Raw genomic sequence first — 23538 nt, forward strand, 5'->3', positions numbered from 1 at the left:
TCTACTTTCAAACACCAGGGATGAACACATATTCACACACGAGGGGCACTGAGAACGAGGACACTGCTTCTGATAAAAGTGAGGGAACTTAAATTACCCACACAGCATCTGAGACTCAGAAAACATTCTGGATCTTGAGACAGTGGTGAGAGAATGATGGGATAAATGGATTCCAGAAGCGGCATTTTAGGGGACAGCTACTTTGGGAGCCTAAGAAAGATTAGCTGTTGGCTTCATTCAAATTTCAGTGAAGAATAGAGATAGCCTGGCTATAACCCTTTTGAAGGTTCTTGTAAATTCTCATTATTTTCCCCGGGTTGTTATATTTATCCAGTTTGCTAGTAAAAACTTGGCAGCAAAAACCTTTTGAACATCTCAGTTAGCTTTACTAAGTTAAGAGGAGAGAGGGGGCAAAAAAAGAAGTGAGGGAACTATGAGAGAAAGGACTTGCAGGAGCAAGGCGGCAGTGAAAGGAACATGGGAAAAGTTTGGTAAAGGGGTCGATTTGGCACTGGTCATTAGTTTTAGTTTTTAGATGGACAGAAGGGCCTGTCTGTCCACTTGCGCACGAGAAATAGAGAACAGCACCGGAGCTCAGATGTGTCATTGTGTTCAGTCACTCAGTCATGTCAGACTCTGCGACCCCGTGGACCGTGGCTCACCAGGCTCCTCTGCCCATGGGATTCTCCAGGCAAGAGTACGGGAGCAGGTTTCCGTTTCCTACTACAGGGGATCTTCCCAACCCACGGATCAAACCCGAGTTTCTGTGTCTCCCGCATTGGCAGGCAGGTTCTTTACCACTAGTGCCACCTGGGAAGCCCAGAGTGCAGATAACTGGCACTAAACCCTAAGTGTAAAAGGGTGCAGAGCAGAGTCGGATCAACAGCAGATGGCAGGGTAGGCTGCACGGAGGGGATTGGAGCTGAGTTGGGTTTCAAAGTGTTGGGAGGATTTGGAGAGCTGAAAGGAAGGAGGTATCCAAAGGAACAGAAAGTGCTCTCTCTTTTTTTAAAATAATTTGACCATAGATAGTGAAAGGTTCTCAGTCGTGTCCAACTCTTTGTGACCCTATGGACTATAGCCAGCCAGGCTCCTTTGTCCAAGGGGTTTTCCAGGCAAAAATACTGGAGTGGGTTGCCATTCCCTGCTCCAGGGGATCTTCCTGACCCAGGGATCAAACCTGGGTCTCCCGCTTGTAGGCAGATTCTTTACTGTCTGAGCCACCATGGAAGCCCAACCATGAATAGAAAACTCTAAGAAAAGTCCTCATCAGACATGATTGTCCCCAAAACCATTCTGTTATAGTTGCCAGTGTCTGCGGCTGGCCTGATTCCAATAAAGAGGAAGTTTGGGTCATAGGTGACTTAAAAAAAAAAAAATCACCTGGCTTTGCCCTGCGAATGGCCTTTGTACAAAGACAAAGTCAGAATTCTGGCCCAGGGGTCTGTGCACCCATATCCTGTCCCAGACAGTTGCGCTGCCACCGGAACACGATCTCTTTGGTCTCTGGCCTTTCTTCAGGCAAGCACAGTCTTGCTGTGCCCTGGTCTACTTTTCTACCAACTGGGTTTTCTCAGAGTCTCCACGACACTCATTCTCATGTGCTAAACAGCTTTAAATGTAAAATCCCACCTAACCGGACTTCTCTCATTTACACCTGTCAGTGCTATTTTGTGGGTGACAGAGACTTACCAGTTCTCTTTATTTAATAAACATCACATGCATGGGCTTCCCAGGTGGTAAAGATTTCACCCACGGTGCAGGAGACGCAGAAGATGCGGGTTTGATTGCTGGGTCAGGAAGATCCCCTAGAGAAGGAAACAACAACACACTCCAGTATGCCAAGGACAGCGGAGCCCAGCAGGCTACAGTCCATGGGGTCACAAAGAGTTGGAAACAACTTAGTGACTCAGTTCAGTTCAGTGGCTCAGTCATGTCCAACTCTTTTGACCCCATGGACTGCAGCACACCAGGCCTCCCTGTCCGTCACCAACTCCTGGAGTTTACTCAAACTCATGTCCATTGAGTCGGTGATACCATCCAACCACCTCATCCTCTGTCATCCCCTTCTCCTCCTGCCCTCAATCTTTCCCTGCATCAGGGTCTTTTCAGATGAGTCAGTTCTTTGCATCAAGTGACCAAGGTATTGGAGTTTCAGCTTCAACATCAGTCCTTCCAATGAATATTCAGAACTGATTTCCTTTAGGAAATTTCCTGGTTGGATTTCCTTGCAGTCCAGGGGACTCTCAAGAGTCTTCTCCAATACCGCAGTTCAAAAGCATCAATTCTTTGGCTCTCAGCTTTCTTTATAATGCAACTCTCACATCCATACATGACCACTGGAAAAACCACAGCCTTGACTAGATGGACCTTTGTTGGCAAAGTAATGTCTCTGCTTTAAACAACAACAATACATCACATGCATAAACAATGCTGTATTTGGGACATCTTGGCAGCAAGGGCTGCATCTTGCTCCTTTTGTACCCCCAGTACCCAGAAGAGAAGTTGGTACCCAGAAGAGAAGTTGGCACCCAGGAGGCCAGAGAAACATCTATTTAATATGTGAATGGTGACTCAACACCAAAATGTGTTCTAATATCAACACAGTAAATGACTGTTTCAGTGGGGTCCCTTTTAGCTTCATGGTGACTCTTGGAACAGTGTGATTCATGCAGGAGGGGCAGTCCAGGGAACAGCGTGGAAATGAGGGCAGGAAGAATTATGTGTTTTTCTTGGCCCCTGATGGAGAGAGCCATTTGCATTCATTAGCATGGCACACCCCTCCCCCATTATATTCACTAGTGGTTTTGGAAACTATCCATTGATCTCATGGGATGACAGAAGATAGCTAGAAATGTGGTTGAGACTTTTCCCAAATGTTAGCTCTTAGATCTTGTCCAGAGAACAGATTGAGTCTGTTTACTAGACTGTCATTCCTGAACTCTTTAGTGCTCCAGAACTAGCAGAAATAGAATAAATAAAGTTCGTTGTGTTTTTTCAATATATTTTTTCTTTTTAAAATTTTGTTTATTTACTTATTTTTGGCTGCACTGGGTCTTCACTGCTGCACGTGGGTTTTCTCTAGTTGCAGCGAGTGGGGACCGCTCTCTGGTTGCAGTGTGCGTGCTCCCCATTGCGGAGGCTTTTCTTGCTGTGGAGCGTGGGCTCTGGAGCACGAGGGCTTCAGTAGCTGCAGCTTGCAGGCTCTAGAGCTCAGGCTCAGTAGTTGTAGCCGCAGGCTTAGTTGCCCCAAAGCACGTGGTTTCTTCCCAGACCAGGGATCGGACACAAGTCCCCTGCATTGGCCGGCAGATTCTTAATCTCTAGACCACCAGGGAAGCCCTGAAGTTTTGTTTTAGAGATAACTATCCTAAAACTCTACCACTTTTCAGGGAATGAGATCATGCATTTTAAGCAGTGCACACCTCACAGAAAGTGCTAGGAAAAGAAGAGCCAGTGTCACGATCATGATCGTGATCATTGTGAGTGTCAGGGCCAAACACAGCAGGAAAGAAGGGGGAACTGTTTCAGGGCCTGAGATCTTGCAGGAGGCCTGAGAAACAGCCATCACCCTAATGACACAGTTGTCTCCTTGGTGGGGCCTCTTCACCGCATGACATGAATAAGCGCTAGAGTGATGATCTATCCTAGTACTACCTGGACCAACCTTCTGGCCCTCACTGACTGGTATAATGGGAAGGGTTGGGGTTGAAATCAAAAGCTCTGGGTTCAGTTTAGAGCTGTGTCTTGAGATAAGTCTCTTAATGCCTCTCAGCTTCAGTTTTCACACTTGAAAGGTGTGAGGATGAAGTGAGATGAAGTGAAGAAAGGTACCAATGGTAACTGCAGGGCACTCAGTCCGCTGTAGCTCCTGCTTCTTTCCTGAAGGTGCAAGCAACTTGGCCGTGTCCCCTCTTCTCTAAAGGACTTAAAGCCCATGTTCTGGTCTAGAGAAAGAACATGTGTAGTACGATTCCATTCAGGGATTATATGGGTTTCCCTGGTGACTCAGACGGTAAAGAATCCACCTGCAGTGCGGGAGACCCAAGTTTGATCCCTGGGTCAGGAAGATCCCCTGGAGAAGGGAATGGCAACTCACTCCAGTATTCTTGCCTGGAGAATCCCATGGACAGAGGAGACTGGTGGGCTACAATCCATGAAGTTGCCAAGAATCAGACACAGCTGAGTGATTAACACTTTCACTTTCATTGAATATATATGAAAAAACATTTTTTAGGTCCCCTGGAGGAAGAAATGTCAGCCCACTCCAGTATTCTTGCCTGGAGGATCCCACTGACAGAGGAGCCTGGCGGGCTACCAATAGTCCATAGAGTTGCAAAAGATCAGACATGACTGAAGCTACCGAGCATGCGTGTTAGAATAGGGGAAAGTATACTAGTTTGCTACAGCTACCTTAACAAATTGTCACAAACCGGGTGGCTTAACACAACCAAAATTTCTTGTCTCACAGCTCAGAAGGCTGGCAGTCAGAGATCAGGGTGTCACAGGACCAGGCTCCCTCTGACGGCTCTGGGAACGGTTGATCCAGGCCTCTCTCCTGACTCCAAGGCAGCTCCTTGGCTTGTGGCTGAGTAACTCCAAGCTTCCTGCTGTGTGTGTCTGTCTCCAGATTCCCCTTTCTCTAATTAACTGGTTAATTAATTTTTGACTGCACTGGGTCTCCGTTGCCGTGCGAGGGCTTTCTCTAGTTGTGGTGGGGGTGCTTTGTTGCAGTGCTCGGGCGTCTCGCTGCGGTGCTTCTCTTGCTGGGGAGCATGGGCTCTAGAGCGAGGGATCAGTAGTTGTGGCGCATGGGCTTAGCGGTCTGGAACATGTGAAATCTTCCCAGACCAGGGACCGAACCTGTGTCCTCTGCGTTGGCAGGCAGATTCTTAACCCCTGGACCACCAGGGAAACCTTCCCTTTTCTAAAGACTTCAGTCCTACGGGATAAGGGGCCGCTCCACCCCACTACGACCTCATCTTAACTGAGTACACCTGCAGTGACCCTCTCTATCACGTTTGGTGGCACTGAGGATCAGGACAGTGAAAAACTGCTTTAAGCTGCTCACCAGGCAGAGGGAGCCAGTTGCCTCCTCATGGAAAAAAAGCGGAAGTGTTAGCCACTAAGTCGTGTCCCATCTTTGCGACCCCATGGACCGTAGCCCCACCAGGCTCCTCTGTCCATGGAATTCTCCAGGCAAGAATGCTGGAGTGGGTACACTTTCCCTTCTCCAGGGGATCTTCCTGACTCAGGGATCAAACGTTCATTGCAGACAAATTCTTTACCATCTGAGCCACCGGGAAAGTTGTCTCCTCATACCCTATAAAAATATTTGGCCAGGATGGATTTGAATTGTTTTCTAGCAGAGACTAGGCACATTAAGGCAAGTGGGAATTCAGATCCTTGTGGTGGGTCAGGGAGAATGAAGGCTTTGAGGTGGGAGAGGGGCTGTGGGTGTTGGGTGGCAGCAAGGACCCTGTAGACTCTGGGCAGCAGCGGGGTGCAGGAGAGAAGGGCTTTCAAGGGGAGCAGTGTCATCCTTCGGCTTTCCTCTGAACCCTTGTGATGATCACCCAAATTGATTATATTGAAAATATTAGCCATCCAGTGTTATCATAAGCAATGGTATTGTTGCATCAAGACACTGTTCTGAAGTCTAAATGTACTGAATCAGAGGACATCTAGGGAAAGAGCATGTGACTGTTTTCAGTTGTAAAATTGCTTAACTGCTCAGGGTAGAAATTTCAAATGAGACCTTAGTAACATGAATTTTTTAGTGAAAATAACCCTATTGTTTTTTCAATTACATAAGATGATACTCATTTCTAAATATTTAGGCAATACAGACAAGATGCAAAGGAAAATGTGAAAATTCATTTGTACTCTTAAAATTCTTACCTGTGTGCTCAGTTCAGTTCAGTTCAGTCGCTCAGTTGTGTCCGACTCTGCGCTACACATACACATCTATAATTACCTTGCTAGGGACCACATACATAATTACATACATATGCATGCCACACTGATTTAATCATCACTCCTGGGTAGTTAAGGTTGTGTATGAATGTTTACTATTTTGAAATTTTATTTATCTATTTTTGCTTGTGCTGGGTCTTCATTGCTGTGCTAGGGTTTTCTCTAGTTGTGGCAAGTGGGAGCTACTCCTCCCGGTGCTGTGTAAGCTCCTCCTTGCTGTGGCTTCTCTTGTTGCAGAGCATGGGCTCTAGGGCTTGCAGGCTTCTGTAGTCGTGGCCCCTGGGCTGTGGCGCACAGGATCAGTAACTGTGGCGTTGGCGCAGGGCTTAGTTGCTCCACAGCATGTGGGCTCTTCCCAGACCAGGGATCGAACCCATGTCCCCTGCATTGGCAGGCAGATTCTTAACCACTGGACCACCAGGGAAGTCCTGGTCCTTGCTTCTGATCTTTGGTTCATTTTATAAACTTCTCTGCCATATTGTCAAAAAAAAAAACTATTTAATTCATCTGTTCAGCAATTATTGATTGATTATTGATTATAATCAATATAATCAATATTATAATTATTGATTATAATCAATATAATAAATATTATAATCAATTATTGATTATTGATTATTGTTATTGATTATACATTGGTAAGTTATACAGAGATGAAGCAGAGTTTCCATCCTCTAAGACCACACAGCTGAGCAGAAGAAAAGGTTAACACACGCAGACAGTACAGTATAATGAGATGTGGGCCAGTGCAGGCGCCCAGAAAAGTAGCATTTCCACCAGCCACGAAGGGGCGGTGGAGAGAGGAGACAGCAAGAGGGAGGGACATTTGAGCTGAGCTTTTTTTTTTTTTTCAAGATTTATTTAGTTTTATTATTTTTTATTTGTTTTTTGGCTGTGCTGGGTCTTCATTGCTGTGCCGGGTCTTCACTGCTGTGCCAGGCTTCCTCCCTGCAGTGGCTTCTCTTATTGTGGAGCTCAGGCTCTAGGGAGTGAGGGCTTCAGCAGCGGCCGCTCACAGGCTCTGGAGCTCAGGCTCAGTAGTGGTGGCACGGGGGCTTAGTTGCCCCAAAGCACATGGGACCTTCTCGGATCAGGGATTGAACCTGTGTCCCCTGCATTGGCAGGTGGGTTCTTAACCGCTGGACCACCAGGGAAGCCCTTAAGGTTCGTTTCAGAGACAACTACCCTAAAACTCTACGCTTGCCAGGGAATGAGGTCATGCACTTGAACTTCAGCGGTTGCAGTGCATGGGCTCAGCAGCTGTGGCACAAGGGTTCAGGGGCCCTGAGGCATGTGGGATCTCCCCAGACCAGGGATCGAACCCATGCCCCTGTCTTGGCAGGGGGATTCTTAGCCACTGAACCACCAGGGAAGCCCTGAGCTGAGTTTTGGATGATGAGGGTGGGCACTGGCAAAGCAAGGGGGAGACCACATCAGGCAGGCATACAGGGATGCATGATGGAGCAAGACGGAGCAGCCTGGCAGGTGTGCTGAGGTTGTCTGTGTCTGGCTGCTGGCCTTGCCTGTTAACTCCTACATGAGCTGACAAGCCTATGTCCCTAGGGGGACATAGAATTCCCAATTAATCTGGGTCTGGTTTCTGCACATGTGAGCTCTTGAGGGTCGTTTGGCACTAACTGACCCTCTTATCAGAATAGGAAGTGACCGTGTGTGCCCAGGGATACATGTAGTGATGTAGTGAGTTCCCATCAGGCCAGGCCTGCCTCTTCTTATTTTTGACCTCACCAGCATTAAGGCCTACCCAAGGAAGTTTGGTTGGTGTCTCTGACAAATCAATGTCGGCAGCTTGAAGATACCTGTTGACAAGTTGAACTGCTCCCCCTGCACGTCTGGGGCAGGAGCTCATCAAGAACTCCTAAGCTGTCAGCATTTTGGGGAGTTGGACTCTGAAGCTGAGCTGTGGTTGGGAAGGAGAAACAGTTCCCACCATCCCCATCTCCAGATGGACTGAACTTACCCAAGTACAGCATGAATCACTGATTACAGCATAGCTATCTTTGTATTTGTTTGACCTCCCAGCCAGTTAGACTTACTTGTTGTGAGCAAAAGAAATCAACCGTGGCTCAGTTGAGCTGAAGAAGATTTATTGAAAAAATTACACTTTTTCCTAAGCACTCACAGAATCCAAGGGAGCTTTGAGAGCCAGGTTCAAAGTCACGACAGGGACTACACACAGCACTGCATGTGTGCCCGCCTGTGCTCGCAACAGGCAATTCACTTAAGCCCACAACAGCATCCCAAGGTTCCTCCTGCCACTATCCCCCTCTATACGGTGGAGGAAAACAGGGGCAGGAAGAGATTAAACAATTCACCCAAGGACACGGAGGTTGTGAGTTGGAATCCATACCTGGCATTTTGATTCCAAAGTCCTCCTCAAAACCTAAGACACAGGAGCTGCAAGAATGGTCTACTTGCAAGAGTCTGGTCAGGGGACTTCTGCAAGTAGAACCGCAGTTCCCAATCTTTTTGGCACTGGGGACTGGTTTTGAGGAAGACAATTTTCCCATGAATCAGGGTCAGGAGGGATAATTTCTTGTGGCCCCATGGACTGCAGCATGCCGGACTTCTCTGTCCTTCACTGTCTCCCAGAGTTTGCACAAATTCATGGCCATTGAATTGGTGATGCTGTCTAACCATCTCATCCTCTGCTGCCTCCTTCTCCTTTTGCCTTCCATCTTTTCCAGCATCAGGATCTTTTTCAATGAGTTGGCTCTTTGCATCAGGTAGCCGAAGTATTGGAGCTGCAGCATCTTGATTTCCTTTAGGATTAACTGGTTTGATCTCCTTGCTGTCTAAGGGACTCTCAAGAGTCTTCTACAGTATCACAGTTCAAAAGCTTCAATTCTTTGGTGCTCAGCCTTCTTTATGGGCTAACTCTCACATCCATACATTACTGGAAAAACCATATCTCTAACTATAGGGACCTTTGGTGGCAAAGTGTTATCTTTGCTTTTTAATATGCTGTCTAGGTTTGTCATAGATTTTCTTCCAAGGAGCAAACATCTTTTAATTTCGTGGCTTCAGTCACCAGCTGCAGTGATTTTGGAGCTCAAGAAAAGAAAATCTGTCATTGTTTCCACTTTTACCCCTTCTATTTACCATGACGTGATGGGACCAGATACCATGATTGTAGTGTTTTTAATCTTGAGTTTCAAACCAGCTTTTTCACTCTCCTCTATCATTTTCATCAAGAAGCTCTTTAGTTTCTCTTCACTTTCTGCCATCTGGTATCATCTGCATATCTGAGGCTGCTAATATTTCTCCTGACAATCTTGATTCCAGCTTGTGATTCATCCAGCCCAGCATTTTGCTTGATGTCCTCTGCATATAAGTTAAATAAGCAGGGTGACTATATACAGTCTAGATGTACTCCTTTCCCAATTTTGAACCAGTCAGTTGTCCATGTACAACTATTATAATTGTTATATAAGTTATAATTGTTGCTTCTTGACCCTCATACAGGTTTCTCAGGAGGCAGGCAAGATGGTCTGGTATTCTTATCTCCTTAGAAATTTTCTACAGTTTGTAGTGATCTACACAGCCAAAAGCTTTAGTGTACCTAATGAAGCAGAAGTAGACATTTTTCTGGAATTCCCTTGCTTTCTCTATGATCCAACAAATGCTGGCAATTTGATCTCTGGTTCCTCTGCCTTTTCTAAAAACAGCTTGTACCACTGGAACTTTATAGTTCACATACTGCTGAAGCCTAGCTTGAAGGATTTTGAGCATAACCTTGCTAGCTCAAGGTTAGCTTGATTGTTAGATGATTATACAGTGGGGATAATGAATAGATTCAAGGTATTAGACCTGGTAGACAGAGTGCCTGAAGAACTATGCACAAAGGTTCATAAACTTGAGCAGGAGGCAGTGACCAAAACCATCCCCAAGAAAAAGAAATGCAAGAAGGCAAAGTGGTTGTCTGAGGAGGCTTTACAAATACCTGAAGAAAGAAGAGAAGTGAAAGGCAAGGGATAAAGGAAAAGATATACCCAACTGAATGCAGAGTTCCAGAGAATAGCAAGGAGAGATAAGAAAGCCTTCCTAAATGAACAGTGCAAAAACAACAACAACAACAACAACAGAAAAGCAATAGGAATGTGAAAGACTACAGATCTCTCAAGAAAATTGGAGATATCAGGGGAACATTTCATGGGAGGATGGGCACAATAAAGGATAGGAATGGTATGGACCTAACAGAAGCAGAAGATATTAAAAAGAGGTGACAAGAATACACAGATGAGCTATACCAGAAAAGGTCTTAATGACCCGAATGTGAAATGAGTGCAATTGTACGGTAGTTTGAATATTCTTTGGCGTTGCCCTTCTTGGGGATTGGAATGAAAACACCTTTTCCAGTGCTGCGGCCACTGCTGAGTTTTCCAAATTTACTGACATACTGAGTGCAACACTTGAACATCATCATCGTCATCTAGGATTTCACACAGCTCAGCAGAAATTCCATCGCCTCCACTAGCTTTGTTCATACTAATGCTTCCTAAGACGCATTTGACTCCACATTCCAGGATGTCCCTCTCTAGGTGAGTGACCACACCATTGTGGTTATTCGGGTCATTAAGACCTTTTCTTGTATAGCTCATCTGTGTATTCTTGTCACCTCTTCTTAATATCTTCTGCTTCTGTTAGGTCCATACCATTCCTATCCTTTATTGTGCCCATCCTCCCATGAAATGTTCCCTTGATATCTCCAATTTTCTTGAAGAGATCTGTAGTCTTTCACATTCCTATTGTTTTTCCAGGTTGGTTTTTTGTTTTTTGTTTTGTTTTGTTTTGTTTTTTCTGCATTGTTCATTTAAGAAGGCTTTCTTATCTCTCCTTGCTATTCTCTGGAACTCTGCATTCAGTTGGGTATATCTTTTCCTTTATCCCTTGCCTTTCACTTCTCTTCTTTCTTCAGGTATTTGTAAAGCCTCCTCAGACAACCACTTTGCCTTCTTGCATTTCTTTTCCCTGGGGATGGTTTTGGTCACTGCCTCCTGTACAAGTCTTTGAACCTTTGTGTATAGTTCTTCAGGCACTCTGTCTACCAGGTCTAATCCCTTGAATCTATTCATCACCTCCACTGTATAATTATAAGGGATTTGATTTAGATCATACCTGAATGGCCTACTGGTTTTTCCTACTTTCTTCAATTTAAGTCTAAATTTTGCAATAAGGAGTTCATGATCTGAACCACAGTCAGTTGGTCTTGCTTTTGCTGACTGTATAGAGCCTGTCCATCTTTGGGTGCAAAAAATAGAATCAATCTGATTTCAGTGTTGACCATCTGGTGATGTCCATGTGTAGAGTCATCTCTTGTGTTGTTGGAAGAGAGTGTTTGCTATGACCAGTGTGTTCTCTTGACAAAACTCTCCTAGCCTTTGCCCTGCTTCATTTTTTACTCCAAGGCCAAATTTACCTGTTGTTCCAGGTATTTCTTGACTTCTACTTTTGTATCCCAATCCCCTAAGATGAAAGGATATCCTTTTTTGTGTATTAGTTCTAAAGGGTCTTGTAGGTCTTCACAGAACCAGTTAACTTCAGCTTCTTTGGCATCAGTAGTTGGGGCATACTACTGTGGAGTTGAATGGTTTGCCTTGGAAATGAACTGTGATTCTTCTGTTGTTTTTGAGATTGCACCTAAGTACTGCATTTCAGACTCTTTAGTTGACTATAAAGGCTACTCCATTTCTTCTATGGGATTCTTGTCCACAGTAGTAGATAATATTCATCTGAATTAAATTCTCCCATTCCAGTCCATTTTACTTCACTGATTCCTAAGATGCTGATGTTTACTCTTGCCATCTCCGGTTTGACCACTTCCAGTTTCAAGAACCTAACATTCCAGGTCCTCTGCAATACTGTTCTTTACAGCACTGGACTTTACACTCACCACCAGACACATCCACAACTGAGCATAGTTTCCTCTTTGGCTTTTTCACGTCATTCTTTCTGGAGCTACTAGTAATTGCCCTCTCATCTTCCCCAGTAGCGTATTGGACACCTTCTGACTTGGCAAGGGGGCTCATCTTCTGGTGGCATATCTTTTTGCTTTTTCATACTATTCATGGGGTTCTCCAGGGAAGAATACGGAAGTGGATTGCCATTTCCTCCTCCAGTGGACCAAGTTTTGTCAGAACTCTTCGCTATGACTTGTCCATCCTGGGGGTGCTTACAGTGTGGCTCATAGCTTCATTGAGTTACAGAAGCCCCTGTGCCACCACAAGGCTGTTATCCAGGCAGGGGCTTGTGCACTTAATTTCTATTATTACATCAGCTCCACCTCAGATCAGTCAGTTCAGTTTAGTGGCTCAGATGTGTCCCACTCTTTGCGACCCCATGGACTGCAGCATGCCAGGCTTCCCTGTCCATCACCAACTCCTAGAGCTTGCTCAAACTCTTTGAGTTAGTGATGCCACCTCAGATCATCAGGCATTAGATCCCAGAAGTTGGGACCCCTGCTACAGAGCAAATGCCTGTATTTCTACATTTCTTGGTCCTTTTGCTTAGTTTTGAACTCCAAGGAGCTGGCACATTCCCAGCTGGAATAGGGCATGTGCCTGCCTCTCATCGGGTGATGGCAGTAGTACTGGGGTCATGACTCCAGTCCTACCAGGTGGGACCTGGTAGGGAAAGAGGCAATTTCTCAAAGCAAAACACAAGCGCCATTAGGAAGGATAGCAGATGGCCAACAGCAGGAAGCAGCAGTGCCTCCCACGGTCCCGTTATGCGCAGAACCACTGTCACTAGACTGCCAGCCCCTGAGCCCAGGGCTGTCCGTGCAGGCTCTCTCTTAAATCTTAAGATGGCTCTTGGAGAGCATATCACTACCCCCATTGCAAAGTGAGGACCCAAAGGCTCACAAAGAAACCTGGTCACATAAAATGAGGGTTTGAGTTCAGACCCTGACCCCAAAGTCCAGTTCTGGGGCCCCTGGGCGGATACAGCAGGGCTTCCAGCTACATGGCCGGCAGATCCAGGACCTTAGTGCACTCTCCAGCCTGGTTAGTGCGGGGCTGAGCTGTGAGTTGAGCTTCTGGGGAGCAGAGCCCCCATCACTGCCTCTGGTCCGCCAAGGCCCCAGTGGCTGGCTCTGGGTGGGGGTGGGGACAATGTCAAACCAGCCATAGAGGAGCCGCACTACATCCTGTCCTGACCCATCTCCCCCATTGCCAGGACTCACATGTTCCTAATCTGAAACCTCTGTGAAGAAGGAGCCTTCCATTCCTGGGACCGCCTGCATCCCACCCACCCGTTACGGAGGGACTTAGGGAGGAAAAGAAAGGAGAGTCTGAGAGTGAAGTGGGGAAGAGGCGAAACAAAAAGTCACAAAAAGAGGGAGGGCTTGACTGCCAGGGCCCAGGACCAGATGGGGCTTTGTGCCCTAGAAACAGCGGGCTCAGAGTGGCCACATGGCTGTCTTAATTAAGCCCAGTTGGAGAGGACTGAGACACAAGGAGTAGCTGGGGGCAACTTGTCAGACGGAATCCATGACAGAATCTACTCACTGACTGGCCTCTGTGGAGCACTTTCTAGGTGGCTGGCCCTGTGCTGCCCACACAGAGAAGCAAAGGACAGGCCTGCGGGGCAGCGGGAGCTGGGCCCGGGAGTGCCACGGGGAGCTGATGCATTTCCCAAGGGCATCCCATCTCACAGAGAGGGAGATGCACCCTGGAAGGAGTGTCAAGGACACATTCCATTTGGGGAGGGAAGCAAAAGATCTATAGGGGGCATTTAGGAGCCATGTCTGGATCCTTGGTGTCTAAATTCCTGCACTTCTACCAGGTGATCCTGATATCAGAGAACAAACACCTAGTTTAAAGGGCAGCAACTTAGGGGCTTCTCCGCAGAGACTGTGGCAAACATGAGAATTATCTCTGAGGCTGTGTGAACTAAAAGAATAAATAGGTCCTAGCGGGGAATTTAGATAATTCATGTCTTAGTCTGTGTGGGCTTCTAGAACCATACCATCTAATCAAGGCAAACTGGAAGTGGTCAAACAGGAGATGGCAAGAGTGAACGTCAATGTTTTAGAATCAGCAAACTAAAATGGACTGGAATGGGTGAATTTAACTCAGATGACCATTATATCTACTCCTGCGGGCAGGAATCCCTTAGAAGAAATGGAGTAGCCATCATGGTCAACAAGAGTCGAAAATGCAGTACTTGGATGCAATCTCAAAAACAACAGAATGATCTCTGTTCATTTCCAAGGCAAACCATTCAATACCATGGTAATCCAAGTCTGTGCCCTGACCAATAATCCTGAAGAAGCTGAAGTTGAATGGTTCTATGAAGACTTACAAGACCTTCCAGAACTAACACCCCAAAAAGGTGTCTTTTTCATTATAGGGGACTGGAATGCAAAAGTAGGAAGTCAAGAAACACCTGGAGTAACAGGCAAATTTGGCCTTGGAGTACAGAATGAAGCTGGGCAAAGGCTAATAGAGTTTTGCTAAGAGAATGCACAGGTCATAGCAAACACCCTCTTCCAACAACACAAGAGAAGACTCTACACATGGACATCACCAGATGGTCAACACCGAAATCAGATTGATTATATTCTTTGCACCCAAAGATGGAGAAGTCAGCAAAAGCAAGACTGGGAGCTGACTGTGGTTCATATCATGAATTTCTTATTGCCAAATTCTGGCTTAAATTGAAGAAAGTAGGGAAAACCACTAGACCATTCAGGTGTGACCTAAATCAAATCCCTCATGATAATACAGTGGAAGTGAGAAATAGATTTAAGGGACTAGATCTGATAGAGTGCCTGGTGAACTATGGATGGAGGTTCATGACATTGTACAGGAGGCAGGAAGACCATCCCCAAGAAAAAGAAATGCAAAAGAGCAAAATGGCTGTCTGAGGAGCCCTTACAAATAGCTGTGAAAAGGAGAGAGGCAAAAAGCAAAGGAGAAAAGGAAAGATAAAAGCATTTGAATACACAGTTCCAAAGAATAGCAAGGAGAGATAAGTAAGACTTCCTCAGCGATCAATGCAAAGAAACAGAGGAAAACAACAGAATGGGAAAGGCTAGAGATCTTGTCAAGAAAATTAGAGATACCAAGGGAATATTTCATGCAAAGATGGGCTCAATAAAAGACAGAAATGGTATGGACCTAACAGAAGCAGTAGCTATTAAGAAGAGGTGGCAAGAATACACAGAAGAACTATACAAAAAAGAGCTTCAAGACCCAGATAATCACGATGGTGTGATCACTCACCTAGAGCCAGACATCCTGGAATGTGAAGTCAAGTGGACTTTAGGAAGCATCACTATGAACAAAGTTAGTGGAAGTGATGGAATTCCAGTTGAGCTACTTCAAATCCTGAAAGATGATGCTGTGAAAGTACTGTTCTCAACATGTCAGTGAATCTGGAAAACTCAGCAGAGGCCACAGGACTGGAAAAGATCTGTTTTCATTTCAATCCCAAAGAAAGGAAATGCCAAAGAATATTCAAACTACCACACAATTGCACTCATCTGACATGCTAGTAAAGTAATGCTCAAAATTCTCCAAGCCAGGCTTTAGCAATATGTGAACCATGAACTTCCAGATGTTCAAGCTGGATTTAGAAAAGGCAGAGGAACCAGAGATGAAATTGCCAACATCTGTTGGATATCGCAAAAGCAAGAGAGTTTCAGAAAAACACTTATTTCTGCTTTACTGATTATGCCAAAGCCTTTGACTGTGTGGATCACAATAAACTGTGGGAAATTCTGAAAGAGATAGGAATACCAGACCACCTGACCTGCCTCTTGAGAAATCTATATGCAGGTCAGGAAGCAACAGTTAGAACTGGACATGGAACAACAGACTGGTTCCAAATAGGAAAAGGAGTATGTCAAGGCTGTATACTGTCACCCTGCTTATTTAACTTATATACAAAGTACATCACGAGAAACGCTGGGCTGGATGAAGCACAAGCTGGAATCAAGATTGCTGGTAGAAGTATCAATAACCTCAGATATGCAGATGACACCACCCTTATGGCAGAAAGTGAGGAAATAAAGAGCCTCTTGATGAAAGTGAAAGAGGAGAGTGAAAAAGTTGGCTTAAAACTCAACATTCAGAAAACAAAGATCATGGCATCCGGTCCCATCACTTCATGGTAAATAGATGGGGAAACAGTGGAAACAGTGTCAGACTTTTTTGGGGGGCTCCAAAATCACCACAGATGGTGCCTGCAGCCGTGAAATTAAAAGAAGCTTACTCCTTGAAAGGAAAGTTACGACCAACCTAGAGAGCATATTCAAAAGCAGAGACATTACTTTGTCAACAGAAGTCCGTCTAGTTAAGGCTATCATTTTGCCACTGGTCATGTATGGATGTGAGAGTTGAACTATAAAGAAAGCTGAGCACTGAATTGATGCTTTTGAACTGTGGTGTTGGAGAAGACGCTTGAGAGTCCCTTGGGCTGCAAGGAGATTCAACCAGTCCATCCTAAAGGAGATCAGTCCTGGGTGTTCACTGGAAGGACTGATGTTGAAGCTAAAACTCCAATAGTTTGGCCACCTGATGCGAAGAGCTGACTCATTTGAAAAGACCCTGATGCTGGGAAAGATTGAAGGCAGGAGGAGAAGGGGATGACAGAAGTGAACTGAACTGAACTGAACTGAACTGAACTGAACCATACCACAGACTCAGTTCAGTTCAGTCGCTCAGTCGTGTCCAACTCTTTGCGACCCCATGAATCGCAGCACGCCAGGCCTCCCTGTCCATCACCAACTCCCGGAGTTCACTCAGACTCGTGTCCACCGAGTCAGTGATGCCATCCAGCCATCTCATCCTCTGTCGTCCCCTTCTCCTCCTGCCCCCAATCCCTCCCAGCATCAGAGTCTTTTCCAATGAGTCAACTCTTCACATGAGGTGGCCAAAGTACTGGAGTTTCAGCTTTAGCATCATTCCTTCCAAAGAAATCCCAGGGCTGATCTCCTTCAGAACGGACTGGTTGGATCTCCTTGCAGTCCAAGGGACTCTCAAGAGTCTTCTCCAACACCACACTTCAAAAGCATCAATTCTTCAGCACTCAGCCTTCTTCACAGTCCGACTCTCACATCCATACATGACCACAGGAAAAACCATAGCCTTGACTAGACGGACCTTAGTCAGCAAAGTAATGTCTCTGCTTTTAAATATGCTATCTAGATTGGTCATAACTTTCCTTCTAAGGAGTAAGCGTCTTTTAATTTCATGGCTGCAGTCACCATCTGCAGTGATTTTGGAGCCCCCAAAGATAAAGTCTGACACTGTTTCCACTGTTTCTCCATCTATTTCCCATGAAGTGATGGGACCAGATGCCATGATCTTCGTTTTCTGAATGTTGAGCTTTAAGCCAAGTTTTTCACTCTCCTCTTTCACTTTCATCAAGAGGCTTTTTAGTTCCTCTTCACTTTCTGCCATAAGGGTGGTGTGATCTGAATATCTGAAGTTATTGATGTTTCTCCCGGCAATCTTGATTCCAGCTTGTGTTTCTTCCAGCCCAGCGTTTCTCATGATATACTCTGCATAGAAGTTAAATAAGCAGGGTGACAATATACAGCCTTGATGTACTCCTTTTCCTATTCGAAACCAGTCTGTTGTTCCATGGCTTAAACAACAGAGATTTATCTCTCACAGTTCTGAAGCCTGGACCTTACTGAGTCTTTACATGGCCTTTCCTCAGTGCGTGTGGGATGAGAGAGTAAGGTCTTTTCTTTTAAGGACACTAATCCCATCATGGGGGCTCCACCCTCAAAACCTAATCACATTCCAAAGTTTCCATCTCCTAATGCCTCCATACCAGATGTTAAGGCCTCCATATGTGGATTTTTGGAAGACACAAACATTCAGTCCATAACAACCCATATATGATAGACCCAGATCAAACAATGAAGAGGACTTTGGGGGACTTCCTTGGTGGTCCAGCAGTTAAGAATCCACCTGCCAATGCAGGGGACGTGGGTTCAATCCCTGGTCCAGGAAGATCCCACATACTGTGGGGCAACTAAACCCATGTGCCACAACTACTGAACCCACCGTGTTGCACCTACTGAAGCCTGAGCAGCGAGAGTCCATGCTCCACAACAAGAGAAGCCTACTTACCACAACCAGAGAGTAGCCCCCACTTCCACAGCTAGAGAAAAACCTGTGCAGCAATGAAGACCCAGCAGAGCCAAAAACAGATAAATAAATAAATTATTTTTAATTTACAGGTTTCTTTTGTTTAAGAAAGTAATAGCATGAGTAATCTAAAAGGATAGTTATCATTATTAATTAGGATGATTAAATATTTTAAACAGTGATATTATTAATAAAGTTTCCATGAAAACAATAGTTAAATTATTTTATAATTTACACTTTCAAAGAAATACAAACAGCTGTTATTATTTTAAAAGAATTGATGTAAGTTTAACAAATTAGAAAAATTTGCACAAAAAATTAGACTGTTTAAATCAGTTCAGCACTTCTTACAACCCAGAGATCAAACTGAAGGCATCCTGTTAGATAATCATTGCATTATTATCTCCCAAACATTCACTAAAGAAGAACATTTAAAATGTCCTGTTTTGGTGTGATCAGGTTTTAAAAGTAGCAAAAGAGGATTTGGGGAAAGCTCAAGCTATATTTCCAAGTATAATAGTGCAAACTCATATGAGGAGACGACCCTCTATAACAAAGAGATAAAGAATCTTTCTGAGACACACAGCTAACAGATGACAGAGCCCAGATTTGGCTATATGCCCCAGAGTCCTCTTGCTTAATGCACTGTGGTAGTCGCTCAGTCGTGTCTGACTCTTTGTGACCCCATGGACTGTAGACCACCAGGCTTTTCTGACCATGGAATTCTCCAGGCAAGAATCCTGGAGTGGGTAGACACTTCCTTCTCCAGGGGATCTTTCCAACCCAGGGATTGAACCTATGTCTCCTAGGTCTCGTAGGTCTCCTTGGCAGATTGTTTACTATCTTAGCCACCAGGGAAACCAGCTTAATGCATTATGAGGCCCTATAACTCCATCTAGAAGGAGGCAGGGGTGGAGCCAGAAAACTACCCCGTGTACCTAGAAGCTACTCCTTCAGGCTGCAGGCAAAGACATGAGGCTAGGCGAGGAAGCAGGTGGTTTGGCCCTGTTGGAAATACTGACATTTTTAAGCTGTCCAAACTCAGAGACGCTATGGCAAAGTAATTCTAACCTTTAAGAAATAGGAAGGCATAAAATACAATGTTTGATTCAAGTTCAAAATCTATTCAGTCATTTTAAAATATTTATCTTCTGTCTGGTTATTTCCTTTCTTTCCAAGAGTGTAGTATGGTCACAGAGACTGAACAACCCATTCTCATTTCGCAGATGGCAGGGTCTTCCTCTGACCATGGAGTTCTCCAGGATACTGGAGTGGATTGCCCTTCCGTTCTCCAGGGAGTCTTCCCGACCCAGGGATCAAATCTGGGTCTCCTGCATTGCAGACAGATTCTTCACCATCTGAGGCACTAGGGAAGCCCTTCTCTAGGACCAGAAGAACACAGTTTTCTGTGTCCCCTGCTGGCTCCCTAGACAGTCCTTGTGGAAAAGAGGAAGAGCATGTCTCAAAAAACTGCAGCCAAATGCAATATGCTGTGAGCCTGTAACCTGTTGCCAATAAGTAATTTGTCCCTTGAGCAATGGTTTCCACCTTTGCCACCCGATCCCTGGCTCCTTTTCCAGTAGAACAACCAGGGCCAGTTTCCACAGTGCTGCCGCCTGGGCAAGGAGAGCTGACTTGTGGCCCCACCACATGGGAAGGAACTGGGGTCAAGAAAGGTATTAATACAAGTGTGTATTTGTTGACCAGCTCTCACGTAGGGCTTTTCCGTCAGGACTTTGCTGCACCCTGCTGGGCCGGGGTCACAGGCAAGTCTGATGAGCCTGGAGCAGTGTCTAGTGAGCTGTGAGTTCATTCCCATTTTCAGCTGGTGTCTGCCTAAGGCCACTGGAACCTTTCAAAAATCACTTGTTCTGGGCTCCTTGCCAAGCTCCAGGATCTATTTGCCAAGTAGGAAGTGGATCGAGAGCAGGGCTGGGCTGCAGGGAGACCGGGGCTGGTGGGGGCAGAGCCATGCTGGCTCCAGTTTCCCAGCTGGAAGGAGGGGGACACTCACTAATGCGGCTTCTTGTGGACAAGTGTGCTGCCCGTGGATCTACAGGGATCTGTCTTGCTTAGCATCCGCTTCTAGTAGAGCAGTTGCTTTGCTTTCTATTCAGCCAGTGAGCACTTTTTGAGCCCCTATTTTGTACCTGGCTAGAAAGACAAAGACAAAGTCCCCACTATGAAGGAGTGCATAGGTTACCAGGAATGGGCCTCTCCTTGGAGAGAAAAGGGGTGCAGCCTCCAAGGGCCCTCTTCTTGCAGTGAGTGTTGTATGGAGGGAGGCACCCCTTTTCTGGACACAGATGATGAGTCTAAGTGATGCTGACCTCTCCAGTTCCTCTTGAGTGAAGTTATCAGACACAGGCTGAGCTGGTAAGGATGAGTGCAAAGATCTGTGCTGCCCAGGACAGTAGCCACTGGCCACACATGGTAGCTGAAAACTAAGTAAAATTTCAAGCACGCAGAGCCACCCATACTGGTGGCAGCTGTATGAGACAGAGCAGACACAGAATGTTCTGCTATTCCTGCGATTTCTATTGGCTAGTCTTCCTGCATAGATAATTGCAACAGAATTGTCCATAGTGGTAAGCGTGGAGGGAAGGGCTTACACCAGCTGAAGTGTGTGTGTGTGGAGGGGGGGGAGTGCATTTGGGAAGCCATTGGAGGCAGGGAGAGCTTCTCCAGGAGCCACCTCTCAGCTGAGCCACACCCGAGGCCCCCAGCCATCTCTCAGAGCAGGACACAGCCCAGACCTCACCTTGAACATTGATGACCCTGGTCACCTTCCATCTTCCCATGTCTTCTCATCCACTCTGTGGCTATGTTTGTACCATCCAATGGATCTCAAAGTGCATCAGACATCCCTGGATAGCTTGTTAAAAGAAAGATTCCTGGGCTTCACCCCCAGGTTCTGAGCAGTAAGACTGGAGTGAGGCCAGAGAATTTGGATTTCTAGCAAATTCCTGGGTGATGCTGATGTTGAGGGTCCAGGAACCACACTTGGAACCATGGATATGGTCCAAAGAACCACATCAATTAACCCGTTCATTCCACACATATCCAACTGTTGAATGCTGCCGTGTGCCTGGTGCTCTTTCTGGATGTGAGCAACGAGAGAACTTACATTCTTGGGAGGAGAGACACACAGCAAACAAACCTGCGCTGGGTGGCAATGCACGTTATGAAGAAGCATAAAACGGGGCAAGGAGAGAGGCCTCTCAGACAGATCACATTTGAGCAGAGACCTACAGACAGTGGAGAGTGGGTATGACCCAGCTTTTCTGGCCCCAGTTTTTCCCCTGCCCTCAGCTTTTTAATTTGAAACATGAGAGTACCATTAAAAATCAAGGGCATCAGGAGATTGCCCTGGCGGTCCAGTGGTTAAGACTCCACACTTCCACTGTAGGGGATATGGGTTCAATCCTTGGTTGGGGAACTAAGATCCCACAGGCTGCAAGGCATGATCAAAATATAGATAAATAAAATTTAAAAACAAAGGGCATCAGTCTATTCAATAATGAAGTTTTGAAGACAGATTAGATTGTGTGGGCATACGTTTCATTGAAAAGAAGCCAGAGGCTAAAGGCCATAGATGTGAAACAAGCCTGCAGCTCTGCCTTTGGGTCCCAGTAACTGAGCAGAGTTAGGAGTCTTGATTGCCAAGGAGGCCACCACCATCCCTTCTATACAGTGACTTGGGACCCTCCACGTGGCTCAAACTCATTTCCAGGTCTCTTTCCCACCCATCCCACTTAGGCCAAAATGCAACTATGTACAAACCTGGGGTGTCCACACATTGGCGTCTGAGTGTCCTACTGAGGGGGGTAGAGCTGCTGCGGGAGGAGCGGGGGCCAGACCCGGCCAGGTCTATACTTGCTTCTTGTCCTGGCTCCTGTCAGCCCCAACCAATTAGCTGAATGCTCCTTACTTCTATCCAGCTTTGGGGTGCAGACAGAAGAGAGCAGGTCAACCAACACTTTATCGGCCATTGCTGGAAAAACAAGCCCATGCTGCAATGACCAGGCTCCCTCCTTGGAGGAAAGCTCTTGGTTATACCCTGTTATAAACACAGCTTTCGGGGTGAAGGGCAGACCAAATGCTTTTAACACCTAATTTTCCTTTTCAATCTGTAATATCTTTTAGGCCCAGCTGTCTCAGGCCTTAAATGGAGTTTCCGATAAGGCGAAAGAAGCAAAGGAGTTTCTGGTTCAGCTGAAGAACATTCTGCAGCAGATCCAGGTGAGCCCAGACCCCACCCCTCTGCAGAAGGGATGTGAGACACGGATGAGGAAAGGGAAGGCCCCTGGCAGCTCTTCTCAGTGTTGAACACGGGGAGGCCCAACTGCTCCGCTGCACGGCCTCAGGTGTGGCAGACACTACACACCCAACCCACTGGCAGCCATCTGGTAGGAAGGGGATTTCACTTGAACTCAGAAAGAATCATAGAAAGAGAACCAGGCAGAAATAATGCATGGCCATACAGTGCTACCCCTGTGTGTATACAGTGCTTTCATACCAAATGCACTATAATAGAAAAGCACCAGTTACTAAATAAACGTATTTACTGAGCACCCATGCTGCATCACGTACAAGCCCGACACTGATCAATAAGGTGCAGTCTGTGGCCCCAGGAGCTCTGTCTGTCAGGGAGAGAGTGTATAAATCCACGCAGGGAGGAACTTTCACACAGATCACGAACTTCCTGGTATCTGGGTGGAAAAGGGGGACTGAGGGCACTGAGCTCTAAACCAGCCGGTGGAAACCACCCTGCCTAATGAGCTAAAGCACAAAGTTCAGCCACCAGGCACTTCCTTCTCTGTTTCTGATGTTTCAGGACACCAGCTATTTGGTGGGGTTGCTATAACAAAGCACCATAGACTGAGTGGCTTCAACCCCAGTAACCTATTTTCTCACAGTTATGAAGGCCAGAAGTTCAAGATCGAGGCGTGGGCAGGGGTGGTTCCTCCTGAGGGCTCTCTCCTGGGCTGGCAGACAGCCACAGCCTTCCTACGTCCTCAGGGGGCTCTCCCTCTGTGCCTGTCTGTGTCCTGACCGCCTCTTCTAAGGACACAGTCACGCTAGATCAGAGCCCAGCCTAAGGACCTCGTTTAAGTTACTTCTTTCAAGGCCGTTTCTCCAAACACAGTCTTGTTCTGAGGTCATGGGGTTCGGACTTCATCATAGGAACTTGGGCCAGGGGTGGGAGGAAACACATTAGCCATGCCACAAGGTCTGAATCCAGGCTGGTCTGAGAGGTGTTGAAGGACTCTCTTTCACAACTGAGAAAGACGGATCCTACAGCCAGACCACTGGCTTTTGTTTGTTTAACTGCTTTCTGATTATGAAAAGTAAAAATATGTTCTAGAAATTGTGAAAAGTAGAAAATAGCAGACAAAAGCAACAGAAGGTCACCAATATCTCACCCCTTTCAGTG

The 23538-nt window shown here is 46.1% G+C and overlaps 1 protein-coding gene across 3 annotated transcripts in view; it reads left to right on the forward strand.

Moving 5' to 3' along the window:
* The window catches only part of TRIM67 (tripartite motif containing 67), a 56208-nt gene that overhangs the window by 13484 nt on the left and 19186 nt on the right, over window positions 1-23538 (forward strand). For all 3 annotated transcript variants that reach the window (XM_069571545.1, XM_069571546.1, XM_069571547.1), the window contains one exon: window positions 22248-22343. In XM_069571545.1, the coding sequence (XP_069427646.1) occupies window positions 22248-22343 (96 nt within the window). The remainder of the gene's footprint in view (window positions 1-22247; window positions 22344-23538) is intronic.

This window comes from Ovis canadensis, chromosome 25 (genome assembly GCF_042477335.2).
Source record: "Ovis canadensis isolate MfBH-ARS-UI-01 breed Bighorn chromosome 25, ARS-UI_OviCan_v2, whole genome shotgun sequence".
NCBI lineage: Eukaryota > Metazoa > Chordata > Mammalia > Artiodactyla > Bovidae > Ovis > Ovis canadensis.